This window comes from Dermacentor albipictus, chromosome 4, assembly GCF_038994185.2.
Source record: "Dermacentor albipictus isolate Rhodes 1998 colony chromosome 4, USDA_Dalb.pri_finalv2, whole genome shotgun sequence".
Lineage (NCBI taxonomy): Eukaryota > Metazoa > Arthropoda > Arachnida > Ixodida > Ixodidae > Dermacentor > Dermacentor albipictus.
This window is the reverse complement of record NC_091824.1, coordinates 82,530,982-82,546,589: the sequence shown is the minus strand read 5'-3', so window position 1 is coordinate 82,546,589 and position 15,608 is coordinate 82,530,982. Positions and strand designations below refer to the sequence as shown.

Below are 15,608 nucleotides of genomic sequence, written 5' to 3'. Positions count from 1 at the left end.
GTTTGTGTGATTTGATGTGATGAAAAATGAAGCATTCTCTAGGCATTTTACAATTGTCAGGGGTTGATATTTAAAGCGTCATATGCTACAGCTTCACTTTGAAGTCGGTTAGGCCTAGCGGCACCCTTGGCGCTTCCTTAGCACTCAGCCGACAGCAGTCCACTTGCGTGGTCTACACAAAAACTCAGTTGGCAGGGCATTGCGCGGTATGTTGCCTGCGGGAAGGGAAGCTGTTGCGAGGCCTCAAACGGCCAAAAATAGTTGCATGCAGAGCACTGTTGCGCACATGCGTTGCCACAGCAAGGTGCGTTGTAGTATTTATGCACAGTACGTTGTAGTTACACCATCTAGGCAAAATTCGCCCAAATATTTGTTTGTTGCAGCCAATGTCCGTTATACCCAGGTCCGTTCGTTATAGCCAGCTCTATAAAATGCAGAATTGGTTAGATTGATAATGTAGGAAGATGAAACAAAGTGAGATAAATGGTCTGATGTTGAATTCCAATGGCGGAGTCGGAGCAGCCAACGGACTCCGTGAGCAAGCACTCGACTCTAGCGTAGAGCAACGCTTCCGAATCCGCGAGCGGAAGACAACCTGCGCCACCGGAGCAAGGCGAAAGCGGAACTTCTATCTCCGAGTTACCCAGGATGCCTTGCGTGTTGTCATTTCCTTCCGCTGTTTGCTCCCAGCACCGCCGCAGCGGTCACTTGTCTCTTCAGCGCCGTTCACCTGTTGTTTTTTAGAAGTGCGGAATGGATATCTCGCCAAGCGTGCAGCAGCTTTTGCTTCCTCGCGAGTCGTGACCGGTGGCGCCTCCCAGCAGACAAACGTGGTAAAGGAAGTACGTCACGCAGAGTTCCGGTCCACTCCGCCGATTTTGGCGGAGCATCTTTTTTCTGCTCCACGGAGTGACTCCCGCTCTGAATCCCCTCTGACTCTCATTGGAACACCTTACTCCCGCCCTCAATCTGTCATTGGAACAAACTTGCTCCGAAACAAGCAGAAAAACTTGCTCCGACTCCGCCATTGGAATTCAACATTATATCCGAAAGCACGTTGTATGTGCATCTATTGTAACAGGCATGGACTTTGTTTCTTGGCATCATTCACAATGGTACACTTACAACTTTCTTTAATAACTAATGGGCTACGTGGTTTATGTATGTAGTCGAATAACCACAATAGGTTGTACAAGTGGAAGAGAATACTGCCAGCGTCTTATCAACAGTTCCGTAAACTAGCCAGCTTGCTCATGGTTTAAACTGTTGTAAGAAACTGTGCCGGCTGCAAGTGAATGTTAGGTGCTGAGCTGGGCTTGTGCATTCCAAGAAACCAGAGACTGAGCATGAGACACAATGTGAACCTAAAAGTTGCACGTAAGGCCTGTCATTTGTACAAGTGGAAGAGAATACTGCCAGCGTCTTATCAACAGTTCTGTAAACTAGCCAGCTTGCTCATGGTTTAAACTGTTGTAAGAAACTGTGCCGGCTGCAAGTGAATGTTAGGTGCTGAGCTGGGCTTGTGCATTCCAAGAAACCAGAGACTGAGCATGAGACACAATGTGAACCTAAAAGTTGCACGTAAGGCCTGTCATATAGTACTTGTAGCTAAAGGTGTAGAAATGTTTGAACTCTTTACTTGTGCAGACTGGTGGCCCATCATCTCCGCCAACAGCTTCCTTAGTTGTCACGTGTCTCAAGTTGAACCTGGACATTCATTCGCAAGTTTATCATTTGCTGTACAGTCAAACTTTGTTATAATGAATAGGCTTGCACACTACAAATAGCTTGGTGTATCAGGTTTATTCAATGTACCGAAAACTTGCATGTAACAAACTGAAAATTTTGTGATGATTTCGTTACTATATAGATTTGTTACCTCCAGTGGAGAAAAGAAGCAACGAAGGAAACTGTATACTTAAAATAAGGCTATGCCTTGTAGGCAGTAATTTTTGTCTGGGCCATAAGATCTTCCTAGGCATAGTCAAGAATGGTGTTCTCAATGTGCGATTGTGTAGACCTGCTACAGTTCACACGTTTTCAATGTCAGCATGTTACCGACGCAGCACATCCACCACAAAAGTGTTCCTTAATAATGCGTCGGGCAAGGTGGCTCCTCACCTGGCAGCAAGTGCCCCAAGTTATCGTTACGTTGTCAGGGATTGCGTGTACCACATCCTTTTGCGCCAAAGACACAGGAATTAAATGGGCAACTTTGTAGCATTTCATTAACTGCTTCACATAAATTCCAAAGTGCGAGTTGGATCTGCACAACTTCTTTCTGGTTCAACTGTGTACTAGTACTGCCATCAAACACTGTGTGCGCAGTCCTCAGATGAGTGTGTTCTTATTGCAGAAGCGAAAAATGGCGAGTATGTGCCGAGCAAGGAGGAAACGGAGGAGTTGGAGAGGGCCCTGGCAGCTGTCTCCAAGGATGTGCACATGGCACGGGAATCCCTGGCCAAGCTTTCGGCAGCAGGTGGTGCACAGGGAGAGGTTCCCGACTTGCCCGACCTTGTGGATGCCTTCCCAGATTTGCCACTGAGCACAAGCGACATCAACTCGCTCACTCAGGCACTCATGGGTGGCGAAGCACTGAGAACTGTGGCACTACTCTCCTCTGCTGAGCAGGGTTTTACGCTGCTTGAACAGCCTACATTCACACCCCAGCAACAGGCTGCTGCTGCTGTGACTGCAGATGCTGCGGCCATTTCAGCGTCATCTGGTGGCTGGCTCCTGGGGACATCGTCAGACTTTGCCACCTCCTCACCTGCCACCACCCCCGAAGTGCCCACCCAGGGGTCTGCAGCTGCAGCAGTGTTGCCCAAACGTTCGGTGCTAGCGCAGGAGTCTGTGTCCTAGCGGTGAACTGGGACTCTCCGTCGCTTGCCTGGGCCTGAGGGTTTGCTTGAAGTGTTCTTTCCTCCACGGTGGTCCAGCAAGTGCAGCAGCCTGGATTGGGACACAAGTTTTCTTCTTTCCCACCTTCTCTGGCCATCCCCCTATGGCGCCAGTGGAAGCTGCAGTACAAAAGCCCCTGCCAGTTGGGTTTTCCCTCTTTTACTTGCATCCAGTGGCAGTCGAGAGCCGCCGTCGCTGCTGCATAGGACACTGGGAGCCACCGCCTACAGTGGTGGTTCTCCGAGATGTGATCAGGGCCGAGGCCGTCGCTGGTTGGTTTGGGGCAGAAGCGTTCTCCTCGGGCGGTCTCGCACACGTACCTGTTCCAAAGGGTGGGGTGGGGGGTGGGGGTGCTTGTCGTGTTCTCGTGGCGGCTCTCCCTAGCGGGGCAATGTCGCTGTCGTCTGGGAGTCCCGTCCAGAGGCTGGCAGCTATGGCTACTGTCAGCCTCTCCCTCCGTGTGCTGTTGTGCTCAATTTCTCGTGCATGTGTGGTCTCTACTTTTTCCTTTTTTAAAAGATTATTTCGTGATGTGACACTTCGCTAAGACTTTTTGAGAAGAAATTGCTAGTTAGCGAACAGAAGCAGTGCTCTGATTGAGCATGCTTCTGCATTTGTTTTCTTGTGTTTATTCCTTCTTGGCCATGTACAGCTTTTTGTTTGTAACGGAGTCTCTCTTTCTCATTGTCCTCTCCAAGTGTTAGGTAGCGTGGTTGTATTATAACTCTTGTGTATCATAGGTACCCGCTGCTGATGCTGCTTTCTCATTGTTTCACACTTGCTGTGGTGATAACATATTTTTTGGTATCAGTCCTCACGGTGTTTGTTTGGCATGCATCATCCTGTGTACAGGTATTTAATGATGTTTAAAATGCAGAAGTGCAAGCTTTTTGTTGCTTTCTGCAGTGACTTTCGTTGCGCAGGCAAATTGATCATTGTTGAACACTTTTTTAAAATTTGTTTCACCTTGTGATGTGGACCATATGGCTTGTGGACATAAAGGTTGCCAGTATGTTATATATATATATGTATAAATATGTATACATGTGTATATGAGTAATGATTATTCTTAGAGATAAGATAACTTTGCTGTTTCAGAAATGGCGTTATCGGTGTTGTCTGCTACACAAGAAAAAGTTAGAGTATTTTTTTTTTCCTTTCATATACTGGCAGGAGTTTTGTAGTGTTAGTGTGAAGCATTTTCCTTGTGGCAGGAAAGAAATGATTACCATTTTTTACCCTCCTCGGTTCCTGGGTACGAACAAACACAAACACTGTTCTTGTACAGCTTTTGTTTTTTAGTGTGCCTCTGGCATGTGTTGTTGATTCATGACATTGCTAGGAATGAAACATGGCGTATCATCAGTTTAGGTCATCCTGGAGTGTAAAAGGCCACGCACTGCCTGTCACTCTTTTTATCATATTCGTTACATCATTGTGGTACCTCCGTTATTTATATATATTTCATAAAAGATAAAAAAAAAAGATTACATTGAAACGCGTGGCACTATTGAAGCCTGTAAGCAACATGAGGGAACGGAACTGCTCGCAATATGCATTTAGGTCGGGCACGTCCTCACTGCCTAGCCTGGCACTGCTATTGGTTAATTTGCTCTGGCGCTTAATGGAATTAAATGACGGCACACACAGGAGTTAGAAGCTCTGGCCAAGGACAGAAGAGGTGGTGAATGCATGTGGACAGCCGGGAAGCACGAGCCCTGTTGCCTTTACAGCAGGCCTGTGCCACTGGGTGTTATGGTGTTGTGCGAGTAGCTGAGTCCTGGAAAGGGGGCATGCTGTCTTCATTTCAGGGGTAGCTTTTAAGTAGCCGGTTTCGGGGTTAGTTGACCACTATACAGTTTCGAAATGGTTTAGACAAACTCTCGTAACCCTGAGTGTGACTGTTACTTCATATCAATGTGCAAGCGGGTTAAAAAAAAAAAAAAAGCAATCCGGGAAAGGAATATTGAATGGCTCTTAATAGTATGCTAACTTGCTTTAATTCACTGCTTTAAGGTGCCTCCCTAAACGCATTGTGTTCTTGAACGGGTATACATTGTTTTTCTTTCTTTTGGCAGTCCTGTGCAATGCGTTCATACGGGCAGACTGAATGTCCTCACCTGATGCATTCATTTTTCCTTTTCTGCTCATTGGTAAGCACATTTTAATTGAGTTGGCTTCCAGCAGTTATTCTGAGCACCTTGCCAGCAGTTTTAAGCATTTTTCTGAAACAACCTTTCACTTCATTGGGGTAAGGTGAATCCAAGTGGGCTGGTAGCAGCTTCAGAGTCTAAATTTGGATTTGTATCCATAAGCCATCAACTGCGGAATAAATACTCCTGCAACTTATGTTGTACCCTCGTTGCCTTGTGCTCATTTCTGTAAACTTCTTGTGCATATCACATTGCTGATTGTGTGTACCATTGCTATAGATTTTTTGGTATTTATGAATGCAAATGGTTCTGCAAAAAAGGATGAGCAAAGATACTGGACAGCTGCATAATTCTTGCTATCATTAACTTGATTACAGCTACTTGATTGCTAGCTTGAAAGAATATCTTATTCTACACACAAAATTGTAATTGCGAAATTTTTTGGGCAACTGCTTAATCCCAGGCAGGATTATTGTGTGTGACCAGAAGAGAGACAGTGCAAACAGGCAAGTACCAGAAAGAGTGGCATGCTGCTGACCTCTGTTTAAACGGCCGTTAGCTGGTCATTTTCATACACCTGACCAAAATAACATGACTAAAAAAAAATTTCTGAAATAATCCGAATAAAAATTGGCTGGGGTGCGTTTGGCAGGCATTCTCAGATCATGAACAGCAGGTTGCCACTATCCCCCAAGAGAAAAGTGTATAACAGCTGTGCCTTACCAGTACTCGCGTACGGGGCAGAAACCTGGAGGCTTACGAAAAGGGTTCTACTTAAATTGAGGACGACGCAACGAGCTATGGAAAGAAGAATGGTAGGTGTAACGTTAATGGATAAAGAGAGAGCAGATTGGGTTAGGGAACCAACGCGAGTTAATGACATCTTAGTTGAAATCAAGAAAAAGAAATGGGCATGGGCAGGACATGTAATGAGGAGGTAAGATAACCGATGGTCATTAAGGGTTACGAACTGGATTCCAAGGGAAGGGAAGCGTAGCAGGGGCAGTAGAAAGTTTGGTGGGCGGATGAGATTAAGAAGTTTGCAGGGACAACATGGCGACAATTAGTACATGACCGGGGTAGTTGGAGAAATATGGGAGAGGCCTTTGCCCTGCAGTGGGCGTAACCAGGCTGATGATGATGATGATGAAAAATTTCGGCGCTAATGCAAGAGATTAAAGAAAGGGATGACAAGAGTGGTCTTGTCTTAGTGCAGAGTTAAGCTTACAACCATGAGCCACATACAACTAGCCCGGTTTGCAGTCCTGTTAACAGATGAAACAGGAATGTGTACAGTTATGCTACTGCAATATGAGGTGTGTTTTTAGAAAGGCTACTTAGGTGTCAGATAAATACCAGCTTGCACACACAATTCGCCAGTCGAAGCGCTGCATACATGAAGTCTGATGATATTCTCCCTGTCTTGGTCTCTCTACACTGTTCACAACTACACTATTTTTTCATTGGCTATTCACTTAACATCCTACGATACTATAAAGTCTCTACTGGAGGGTGAATGGCTATCTTTCATTGGAAGGTGGGGCGAAAAGATGTTCGATCAAGGCTTTAGAAGAGATGGCTGAAAGTAATTCGAAATGCGGGTGTGATAAAGGGAATGCATCATTCTCGTTGCAGCCGTTACATAAAATGCAGCAGAGAAGCATGAATTAATGAGCTTGGTAGAACCTGCTGCTATTCACCCATGATAACAAATGCCCCATGGATTCCTTTCCAGTGGATATTCACAGGACTTTTCTTACTGCTTATGGCACCCTATGATCACAGCTCTCGTCAGTGTATCGTACTGCTGGAACAGATGGGCAGTAGAAAACGACATTGCTTCTACTACAGCTGCCAGCTCAAATGTATTAAGCATAGAGTTTCTCACTATATTACCCAGAGGGAAATCTGGCACTGCTACACTGTGGTATGCATGGGAATGCCGGTATATTGTGACTTCGGATTGGCATCGTTCAAGCCAGGACACCTTGAAGACGCGCCTGGCAAGCGGCATTCAGTCTGTCACGATTCATTTTCTATTAAAACAGCATGTAAAAAGCTGTTTTAGCGTTATTACACAAAAACATGTTAAATTATGAGAACTTGCTATTGCACGTACAATTTTATGAAACGTATAAAGCATCAGCGGGCTGCTAAAGCTTGAGGACAGATGACAAGATTTATGCTTGCTTTGGAACAATTTGTCATCTGTTATTGCTTTTCTTCGCTTGGTTATGCATTGTGAGTAAACGTCGCTGAATATATGGGTGAATGAAAACCTTCTACGAAGGTTTTAGTTTCAGAACATGTTATTTGTTAAGTCATATCTATGTTTTAGGGGAAGCCTCTTACAACACCAGCCAACACAAGCCTCGCCGACACGTATACAGTCATTTGCATGACAGCACGGCACCCTTTAATAAACTCCTATAGAGAGTGGCAGATGTTGCTCTAGGTGTTGTAGTGAGAAACTCTATGGTATGAAGCCTCCCATTTGGTCTGTTCTTCTAATGCAAGCAAAGCCTTGCACAGATTCACTTGCACTGCAGTGTTCATGAGAAAGGATGTAATGTGTTGCTTTACTACCTGAAGCTGCTCACAAAAATTCTACAGTTCACAAGGTTGATGAAAAGTAGTGTAAACCTTCTGTCATTCTTCCGTGTAAGACAGGCCCTAGAGTATCCATCTGCGTTATTTTCCCTGTACAGCACAATGATCAAATTGTTCTTCCCCTAAACATTTCTTTCCTCTTCCACTCCTCTCCTAGGGCTTTTCTTTCCGAGATTTTTCCCTATGCATAGCAGCATGTAAAGCTGCTGCATACACACCGACAGTATTCTCTGCTTATCGTTAAACAGTTCTGTCATGATGCACTCTTGGGCATTCGGCGTACACGTGAATGGCATTCGGCGCATCCAGTGGGCGAGCTTGTGCAACAGCAGCAAATCTTTGTGCTAAAATGCAAAACATACGGCACATGCTATCTTAGCACCAAGATAGTACAGTTGTATATGACTCGTATTGCATACGTGAACGGTAGCTGCGGCACCAAACGCGCCTAGTCGGCCACAGTTAAGGCACTTTCAACATTTTGTAGCCATAACTAGCATTTAGTTACCTCAAGAGCAGCACATGCGAGAGTGGCACTTATTAAAATACTGTAATCGCAAATCGTATCTGCAAGGCTACTTTCAGACGAAAAGCTTTAATAAGTGCAAACCAGCTAAGGAGGGTATCTATGCCTGCTCCAGCTCTACGAGGACGCCCCCGCAATCCTTTGGGTGCAAGAACATGACCGGCTTCCCGTGTGCTCCGATGCGCGTCTTTTCGGCCAGTGTGCGGATGCCCTTCTGCTTCAGGTCGGCCACGGCTGCCTCGATGTCGTCGACTTCCAAGCAAACGTGGTGGGCACCACCCCCCTTGTTCTTCTCCAGAAAGTTGCCGATGGGGCTCTTCTCACCCAAGGGCAACAGGAGTTCGAACTTCGTGTTGCCGACGTCGACGAACACCGTAGTGACGCCGTGCTCGTTCTGGGGTACCGGTTCGCTGACCTGCGGCAGTGGTCAAGTTGGCAATTCAATCAATCAAAGAAACTTTCATTTCTCCATTACAGATATAGAGAAATAAAAGGTGCAATCTGCAGCTTTACGAGGTTTCAACCACCTTTAAGAAGTCCTTCGAAAAAGAAAAAAAAAGGTCATTCATCTCGAAGGCCATGTAATATGCGCTAGTTTCACGCTCGCACACAGATTCGCAATATGTCATGGCAAGAAATTAAGCGAAAGTTCATCAATCGCGATTATGCGGTTTAGTATCAGCGACGTGAACACGGGGTAATAAGCAACATACATACCTTGAGCCCTAGGGTGTCTCGATAGAAACTGGCGAGCTTCTCCAGTTGGAGTGTTGCAACAGCAACGTGGTTTAGTCTGAGGATTTTCCATTTCTGGCAAGTAATCGACGACGTTTGTAGCGACCGCACGGTAGGCCTGCTCGCAGCTTGGACAAACGCGCGAAGCAGCGACTGCATTGTGCTGCGAAAGGAACTCGTTTGTTTCAGACGTGCGTCATTATATGGGCGACACTTAGTGCACGCTGTAGGCAGACTTACCTGAAGAACTACTTTTCAGTTGCTTAATTCCTTCGCTCCGTCCACGAGAAGCTGGTCCTGCACGGCCAGCTCCCGCTGTCTCCTTTGGAGTCTGGTGTTCTTCAGGAAACTGAACGTTAAATAAGCGAAATACGCGCCAGTCAGCGCGGTAAATCCGATCAGACCAGAAACTGCTCCCTTGTAAAATTTTTTGCTGAGGTTATTCGTCTTTTGCTTTTTCATAATTTTCGCTTGTTACAGCATTAAACGGATTAACACAACCGCAAGCTTGCCTGGCCGATATATTGCCGACCAGCTAACGGCTTGGCTTGGATTGGGTGCCACGCGCCACAGTCCACCGCAATATTTCGCTACGCGCTAATCATGACTAAACTTCATAAATTATTAAACAAAATTTATGTAACTTAGTGCTTATGTGAAATATCCTACTTGTTATGGCGATTCCAAGCACGCATGCTAGTCGTTGCGTCTCCTTTTTCACTTACATGCTGCTCAACGCTTCTCGTTCAATGCATGCTTTATAGTTCCACTTTTTTCACTCAACTTCACAGTCGTCTTCTGTTGCCGAGTTCATAAGTGATAGCCCAACACTCCTCGCTTAAAGGGACCCTGAAACGATTTTGATGATTTTCTACAAACGTACGGAGTCATTAGAGTAGGTCCTTCTGATCATTAATTGACACATATAAGTGCTCCGTGTATAGGGTGTAATTTATTATAAGGTTTTAAAAATGCACATCGCTGCCGATCGCAGCACGCTGCTCGGCGGAATTTTAAGCCGCCCCTACCCATAGAGTTTCTCACTACTGAGAAACTCTATGCCCCTACCCATATGACGGCACGTATGACGGCAATCACCCATATGACGTCAGTGGGGCGAGCTATCCGATTGGCTGACCAGGGCGCGTGATCGATAATTTTTCCAGCTTTATGGTAAACAAATGATGTTTGTAATAGTTGGAATGTTAGTTCATTTGTTTTTATAAAAAGAAAGTAACATAAAGAGAATGCACAAGAACAATTTTTCAGTACACTTATAAGTACTTCCGGCATACAGCAAGTGTCGTCTGCTTGTGTTACATGTACTCCATTTTGACGAGAGCTCCGCGGTCAGAGTCGGTCTCAGTCTTTTCGCGAGCACTATATTCGACTTTGTTGCCTTGTGGACTGCGAACCTAGCGACTGACAATATGTTAAGCTGCGACATCGTGTCCCTCTGCAAGGCAGCATACGAGCGAACTGGCTGCTGCGCATCGGACTGCCGCTATCCGATAGGCGCCAGGATTTGCGCGTTTGTGGCCGTCACTTTACAGCGGAATATTACTAACGCAATAGCGTTTCGTAAGTCCGGTATTAGGGCAAACCCAAGCGCAAGGGGACAGGGTCTGGCCGCTTGACTGTGCCGGGATGAGCCATGAGATGAGCAGAAGGGTAAATGTGAATGGTCTGCACAGTGCAGCCACCTGGTGGCACAGAGCTCAACCATACACAGTAGCAGCAATGAAGTGCATTCTTCTTTGCTGCTGGTGTGTATTTTTCGCAGGAGTGTAATCATCAACACGTTGTTCTTATACATGTTTAAAATGTTTTACACTTGGTTAGAGCAATATTAGCGCTTCGTTTGACTGGTTAAGCGCTGCGCCAACAAGTGTCTGGACCGTGCAGACCGATCAGGCTGCTCACGTACGTCTACGCTAAAGTTCCTTCATCAGCTTGAGTTTATGCCTCCAGTCATTTGCCGAAATGACCAGCTTGCCTGTTTTTAGCCAACGCTTCAGTGAGCTGCACCATGAATGCAGTGTGCCGCTCTTCAGTGAACCTTTCGCCAACTTGGTTCACTATGTATGCATGCCACTGAGTGTTAGGGCAAGCGAAGGAACAATTCTCAACTTTCGCACGCACCGGCGCGCTACGCTTCTCGTCTCGGATTCCACGCGCAGACTTCTCGGCAGTGTCTCTAGATGGCGCAACGGGTCCAGAAAGAAGCGCGAGAGGGGAGCCCAGCTGTCGCATGGCGCGTTTCTGAGCGTTCGCACGCACCGGCGTGCCGTGCATTTCGGAGACCTTGCCCAGGCTTCGCGGCGGCACCGCTAGATGGCGCCCAGTGTTCTTCAGGAAGCGTGAAAGGCGAGTCCCGCTGCAGTACACGCCTCTTACATAACGCGTTTCGACGGTGGCCGTGCAGCATATATATTGCTATATTGGTTCAATGCTAAACGCATTACCATCGACAGTCATGGTGAGATCAAGAGGGTATTCTGTAAGTGTCCAACTAGTGGACATGTCCATTTCGTCTGCTGCTGAAGCTGTGATTGGCTGCGCTGGGTTACGCGTCAGAAGGAGACAGGGGCCCCCGCCAATCAGCCGAGGTCAGTTAAGTGTTAGACAATATCAGGCCATATTTGCTTTAACTTAAACTTTGGGGGAAAATATGATAGTTTAACGTATTCGCGCTGTAATTTTTCCTAATGTGAGAACGATCCTGTGCTCTAAACAGACTGATTTCAGACTGCGCTGATCAAAATGGCAAACTCATATGAGCTTGAAAGTTGGATGCAGCTCGCACACTGTCAAAGGCGCTGAGTTGGTCACTCTCGAACATTGCTAAAGATTCTGATATAGTGTTGAACGCGTGATGATGTGTATTGACAGTCGGCTCCGTGACCTTAAGCATGAATTACATAATTTTTAGGTGGCAAATAATTCTATTGCTTCCAAACCGGCAGTTATTCGGGTAGGTTATTCACTCACAAGGCCTTGAGCGGCCAGTCGCGCGGCGATTTTGCGTGCATTTGTGGGCTTCTTTCACGCCTGAAAATTTTTCTTGTAGTACGTATTGAGCAACAGAAAGGTGCATCGGGAGCTTTTCATGTCGCTCTACAATTTTCTGATTGGCACTTTTCTTCTAATTATAACACCTGAGAAGTTGATTAATTAAGATTAATTATCTAATTAGGCGGAATGACAAAATAATTTGAGTATCTCCAAGCGACGTCAAATAACATTATCTTAGTTCTGTCCAGCTACGTGGCATTCGCATATTTTTTAATCTTTGGCTACAATGAGCTGGGACACCCTGTAGACCGGGTCCACAAAAATTTTCTAAGCATATATGATCACCGTTTTGCTAACACGCACACTGGACTTTGTTCTAGCACTGTTGGATTATTGTCATTGCCATTACTTCGCTGCCGACGTGATCGCGCTTATAGGCACCGACTAATGGGGGGCTTTGGGGCCCGAGCTCCCTCCAATGTTGTCCGGGTGAGGGCGCTGAGCCCCCCCCCCCCCCCCCCCCCAACGCACACAAACACACTTAAGTGCCATTACCAGAGTTTTGTCACCCACATCATTTGATGTTTCTTTTGACTTCCCCCACCTTTCCACTTAAAATTTTACTGGGGCTAATAGCTTTCTGCATCACCGTTGGCGCGGACGTGCACGGCTTTTAAATCATACTTTCGCTTTATTTCTGCAAATCCTGACAATAGGGGGGCACGCGCATTAGAATCACTAGCGGCTACTGCCTCATCCGTATTCTCTCACCTAAATATTGTTTTAAATTTCCACTGTAAATACCATGCACATACACAAATATCTAAATGAACGCACATGACAAAATCTATTATATTTTTGAAAGAGATGGAGCTAGCCAATGAAAAATTATTTCTAAAGGTATAGATAGCCTATGCCTAGAGAATGAATATGTTGCTGTATGTTCACCACGCTTCAAATTGCTTTGCGTGCTTTTTTGACCATGAAAAGAAACAAACCTATAGACTTCAGTGACCCCTTCAGTAGAGTCTTTTATCAATGGCATGTGTCATAATGTTGTGTCTCAGTATTTTTTCTCTTTCCAGTAAGCAACGCTAACGGCTCATGAAAAAAATTTGAATAATTTACATTTATTAGGGATGGAAACATAGTTGCATGCAAAGGTCATACAGGGTGTCCCTATTATACAGGGTGTCCCAATACAGGGTGTCCCAATTAACTATTATGCATCAAGATTTAAAAACGGAGCAATGCGGTACTCGAAGAAAACCTAGTGCACATTGTTTCCAGTACAGTGAAGTAGCTGCCAGTAATTTTTTCGTTACTGAAATTTAATTAGGTAATTGTAATTAATTATCTAACTCGAGACGTACTATCCTAATTATCAAAGTGTCAATGGGGTATTTGAAGGCAGAGCGAAGGGACATCTAATTGTGGTATTTTCAGAGACGTACTAATTGTGTACTAATTTTTTTTCCCCGGCTGATAAGTAAACCTAGCGAAATATAGACAATACCACGTGACTGCGCTCCCACTCGGATCATAAAGCAGCGCCCTCGAACAGACTCCATCTGAGTTATCCAGAACGGAATAAAGGAAATAAAGAGAAACATCGCGATCGAGCTGGTGCCTTATCTGTCGCGCCCCGACCAAAGTAACAAGTCGCGTTTGGTGTTTATTGGAAACAAGCTGTGATAGCTGTTGTCTGAGCGTGGATAAAGTGCATGGGTGTTTTTTTTTTTTTGCCACAAAACCTATCACCACTAAAGCGAATTGGCAACGTCAGTGCAAAGCTTTAAAGGCGCGTTTTTTTTTCGTCCCAGTCCAGCCATGTGTTTCCCTAGTGAGCAGAAGATAAACATGATCCTTGCCTTGGGATCTGCAAATGGCAACAAGAGGAAGGCCGCATATACAGGGTGTCCCACATAACTTGAGCCAAGAGAGAGGGAGAGAGAGAAAGCAAGGACAGGAAAGGCAGGGAGGCAAGAATTTAAAAATGAAAGGCGCGTCGGAGGCGATTTGAACCGAACACATACTATTCGCAATTGCTTATAGTGACTCAGACAATGTTTAGGTTTCCTCATAACTAACTAATTAATTAAGTTTAATTACCCAACTTTTTTCATTATTGCCTGAGGATCCCAAGTATGATACGCAGATTTGTAGAGCACCTTCAGAAACCACCGATCGAGTTGTTTCCTTTACGATACGCCTCACGTAGTCTCTTTTTCCGGCTTGCAAAGAAAATCCGCGAAATATGAAAAAAAGAAAAAAAAAAACCACGTGACGGAGCGATTACGCAGTAATATCGTGGTGCTCTCAAGCGTGCGTTTTGTGAACAAGGTGATGGTAATCAACAAGGTGAAAGGTGAGACCTTTCCATGTTCCTGTCTGTCATCACCAACACTCAACCGTCCACAGAATACTGAATCATTATAACGCTTATTTTCGTGATCTTGATATTTTTCATAACTCGCTGTCATCGTTATTTTCCGAGCTTTGCCTTGTTGTTCTTGTTCCCTAGTGAAATGGCGTAATCCACTCTGGGGGATCGGCCATGGATCGGGCGTTGAAGGAACTGTTAGCATTTTTTTTGGAAATTAAGCTGAAATGAAATAAGTAAAATTGGTCCTTGTTGTGTGATAGTTACAGGCATTGTTCAACTGCTTTTCTCCTCCTTTTTCTTTTATATTTGCCTCGCGCATAGTTGTATGTGCACTCTCTTTTCACAGTTTCTCCTTTTTATTCATTGTGTTTTTTTTTAATTTATATTCCCCTGGAGCTTTTTTTTGGTTTGGTTTTTGGTTTCTGACGTATGCGTGCGCCAGCATTCGCGCCTTAGGGTTATTCCTGGGCGCGGTAAATAATTTATATATTGATTGAGTGAATATATTATTATTATTATTATTATTCCGCATCTTTCAATCTATGCTATGCGTGATTAATCCTTTCTCGCAAATTTGCAGGTGTAATTTATTGTCCATGCACTTGATTGTTGACCTCACACTGCAGGTATGAGCCACGAAACGCAATAAAATGTACCTCGAGCACCACAGTAGCAGTCTGTCTTATGGGTGACGAAGAAGAAGATGTTTCTTTAGACTGTCGAGACACAGCAAAGTTGCTAAGGCTCAGAAGACTAACAAAATGTTTATAGCAACAGTGATCATCTCGTTGTCAGCATGTAACGTGTTCTGGGTGAGTGACTGCAAAACTTACTTCTATCCGCAATCGCCGCCAAATATAAGAAAAAGGGGGAATAATTCGACAAAGAAGAGACGTGCGTCTTTCGACTAGCCAATGATGTCGTAAAAGCCAGTGTTCCGCAAAAAGTCGCAGGAGCTCCCTTCGTCTGTACACGTAATGCACCTACAGTGGATACACACAGCAGTGCGTGTGAGCGTAAGCTTGCCTCACTTTGTCAAGCGATGTAGCCAAGACTTGCGACGAGGTTTCGATCTGAGAAGGTATAGACGAACCAACGCGATTTATTCTCTACTTGAACGAGAAACATGTAATCGGTAACCGCTCGATGAAGGAGGGGTAACCGAAACACCTTTCGTATACACGCCTTTCTATAAACTGTATTGTACCAGTGCGTCTTTTCACCTGGCTAGGAACATCTGGGCGGCGCCATAACATGCATCGGAGTTATGCAATCGCATGTG

General features: G+C 45.2%; 3 protein-coding genes across 3 annotated transcripts in view; 2 read left to right on the top strand and 1 right to left on the bottom strand.

Annotated features, from left to right (window-relative positions):
- LOC139059167 (uncharacterized) overlaps positions 1–5,257 on the top strand; it is a 56,369-nt gene extending 51,112 nt beyond the window's left edge. The window contains exon 11 of the mRNA XM_070537174.1: positions 2,357–5,257. Coding sequence (XP_070393275.1) covers positions 2,357–2,862 — 506 coding nt within the window. The 3' untranslated portion in view covers positions 2,863–5,257. The remainder of the gene's footprint in view (positions 1–2,356) is intronic.
- A 2,986-nt stretch (positions 5,258–8,243) lies between these two features.
- On the bottom strand, positions 8,244–9,482 carry LOC139059168 (methylmalonyl-CoA epimerase, mitochondrial-like). Its single transcript, XM_070537175.1, has 3 exons — positions 9,166–9,482; positions 8,908–9,088; positions 8,244–8,605 (listed from the first exon to the last, which is right to left on the bottom strand). The coding sequence occupies exons 2-3, from the start codon at positions 9,082–9,084 to the stop codon at positions 8,291–8,293; spliced, it is 492 nt and encodes a 163-aa protein (XP_070393276.1). The 5' UTR covers positions 9,085–9,088; positions 9,166–9,482; the 3' UTR covers positions 8,244–8,290.
- A 5,536-nt stretch (positions 9,483–15,018) lies between these two features.
- LOC139059662 (receptor-type tyrosine-protein phosphatase F-like) overlaps positions 15,019–15,608 on the top strand; it is a 92,886-nt gene continuing 92,296 nt past the window's right edge. The window contains exon 1 of the mRNA XM_070538088.1: positions 15,019–15,138. Coding sequence (XP_070394189.1) covers positions 15,088–15,138 — 51 coding nt within the window. The 5' untranslated portion in view covers positions 15,019–15,087. The remainder of the gene's footprint in view (positions 15,139–15,608) is intronic.

Bases quoted from the DNA above. Each gene is read 5' to 3' on its own strand.
- LOC139059168 (XM_070537175.1), bottom strand. From the start codon at position 9,084: ATGCAGTCGCTGCTTCGCGCGTTTGTCCAAGCTGCGAGCAGGCCTACC. The intron at 8,606-8,907 runs GTATGTATGTTG...CCACTGCCGCAG, and splicing joins GAGACACCCTAGGGCTCAAG to GTCAGCGAACCGGTACCCCA.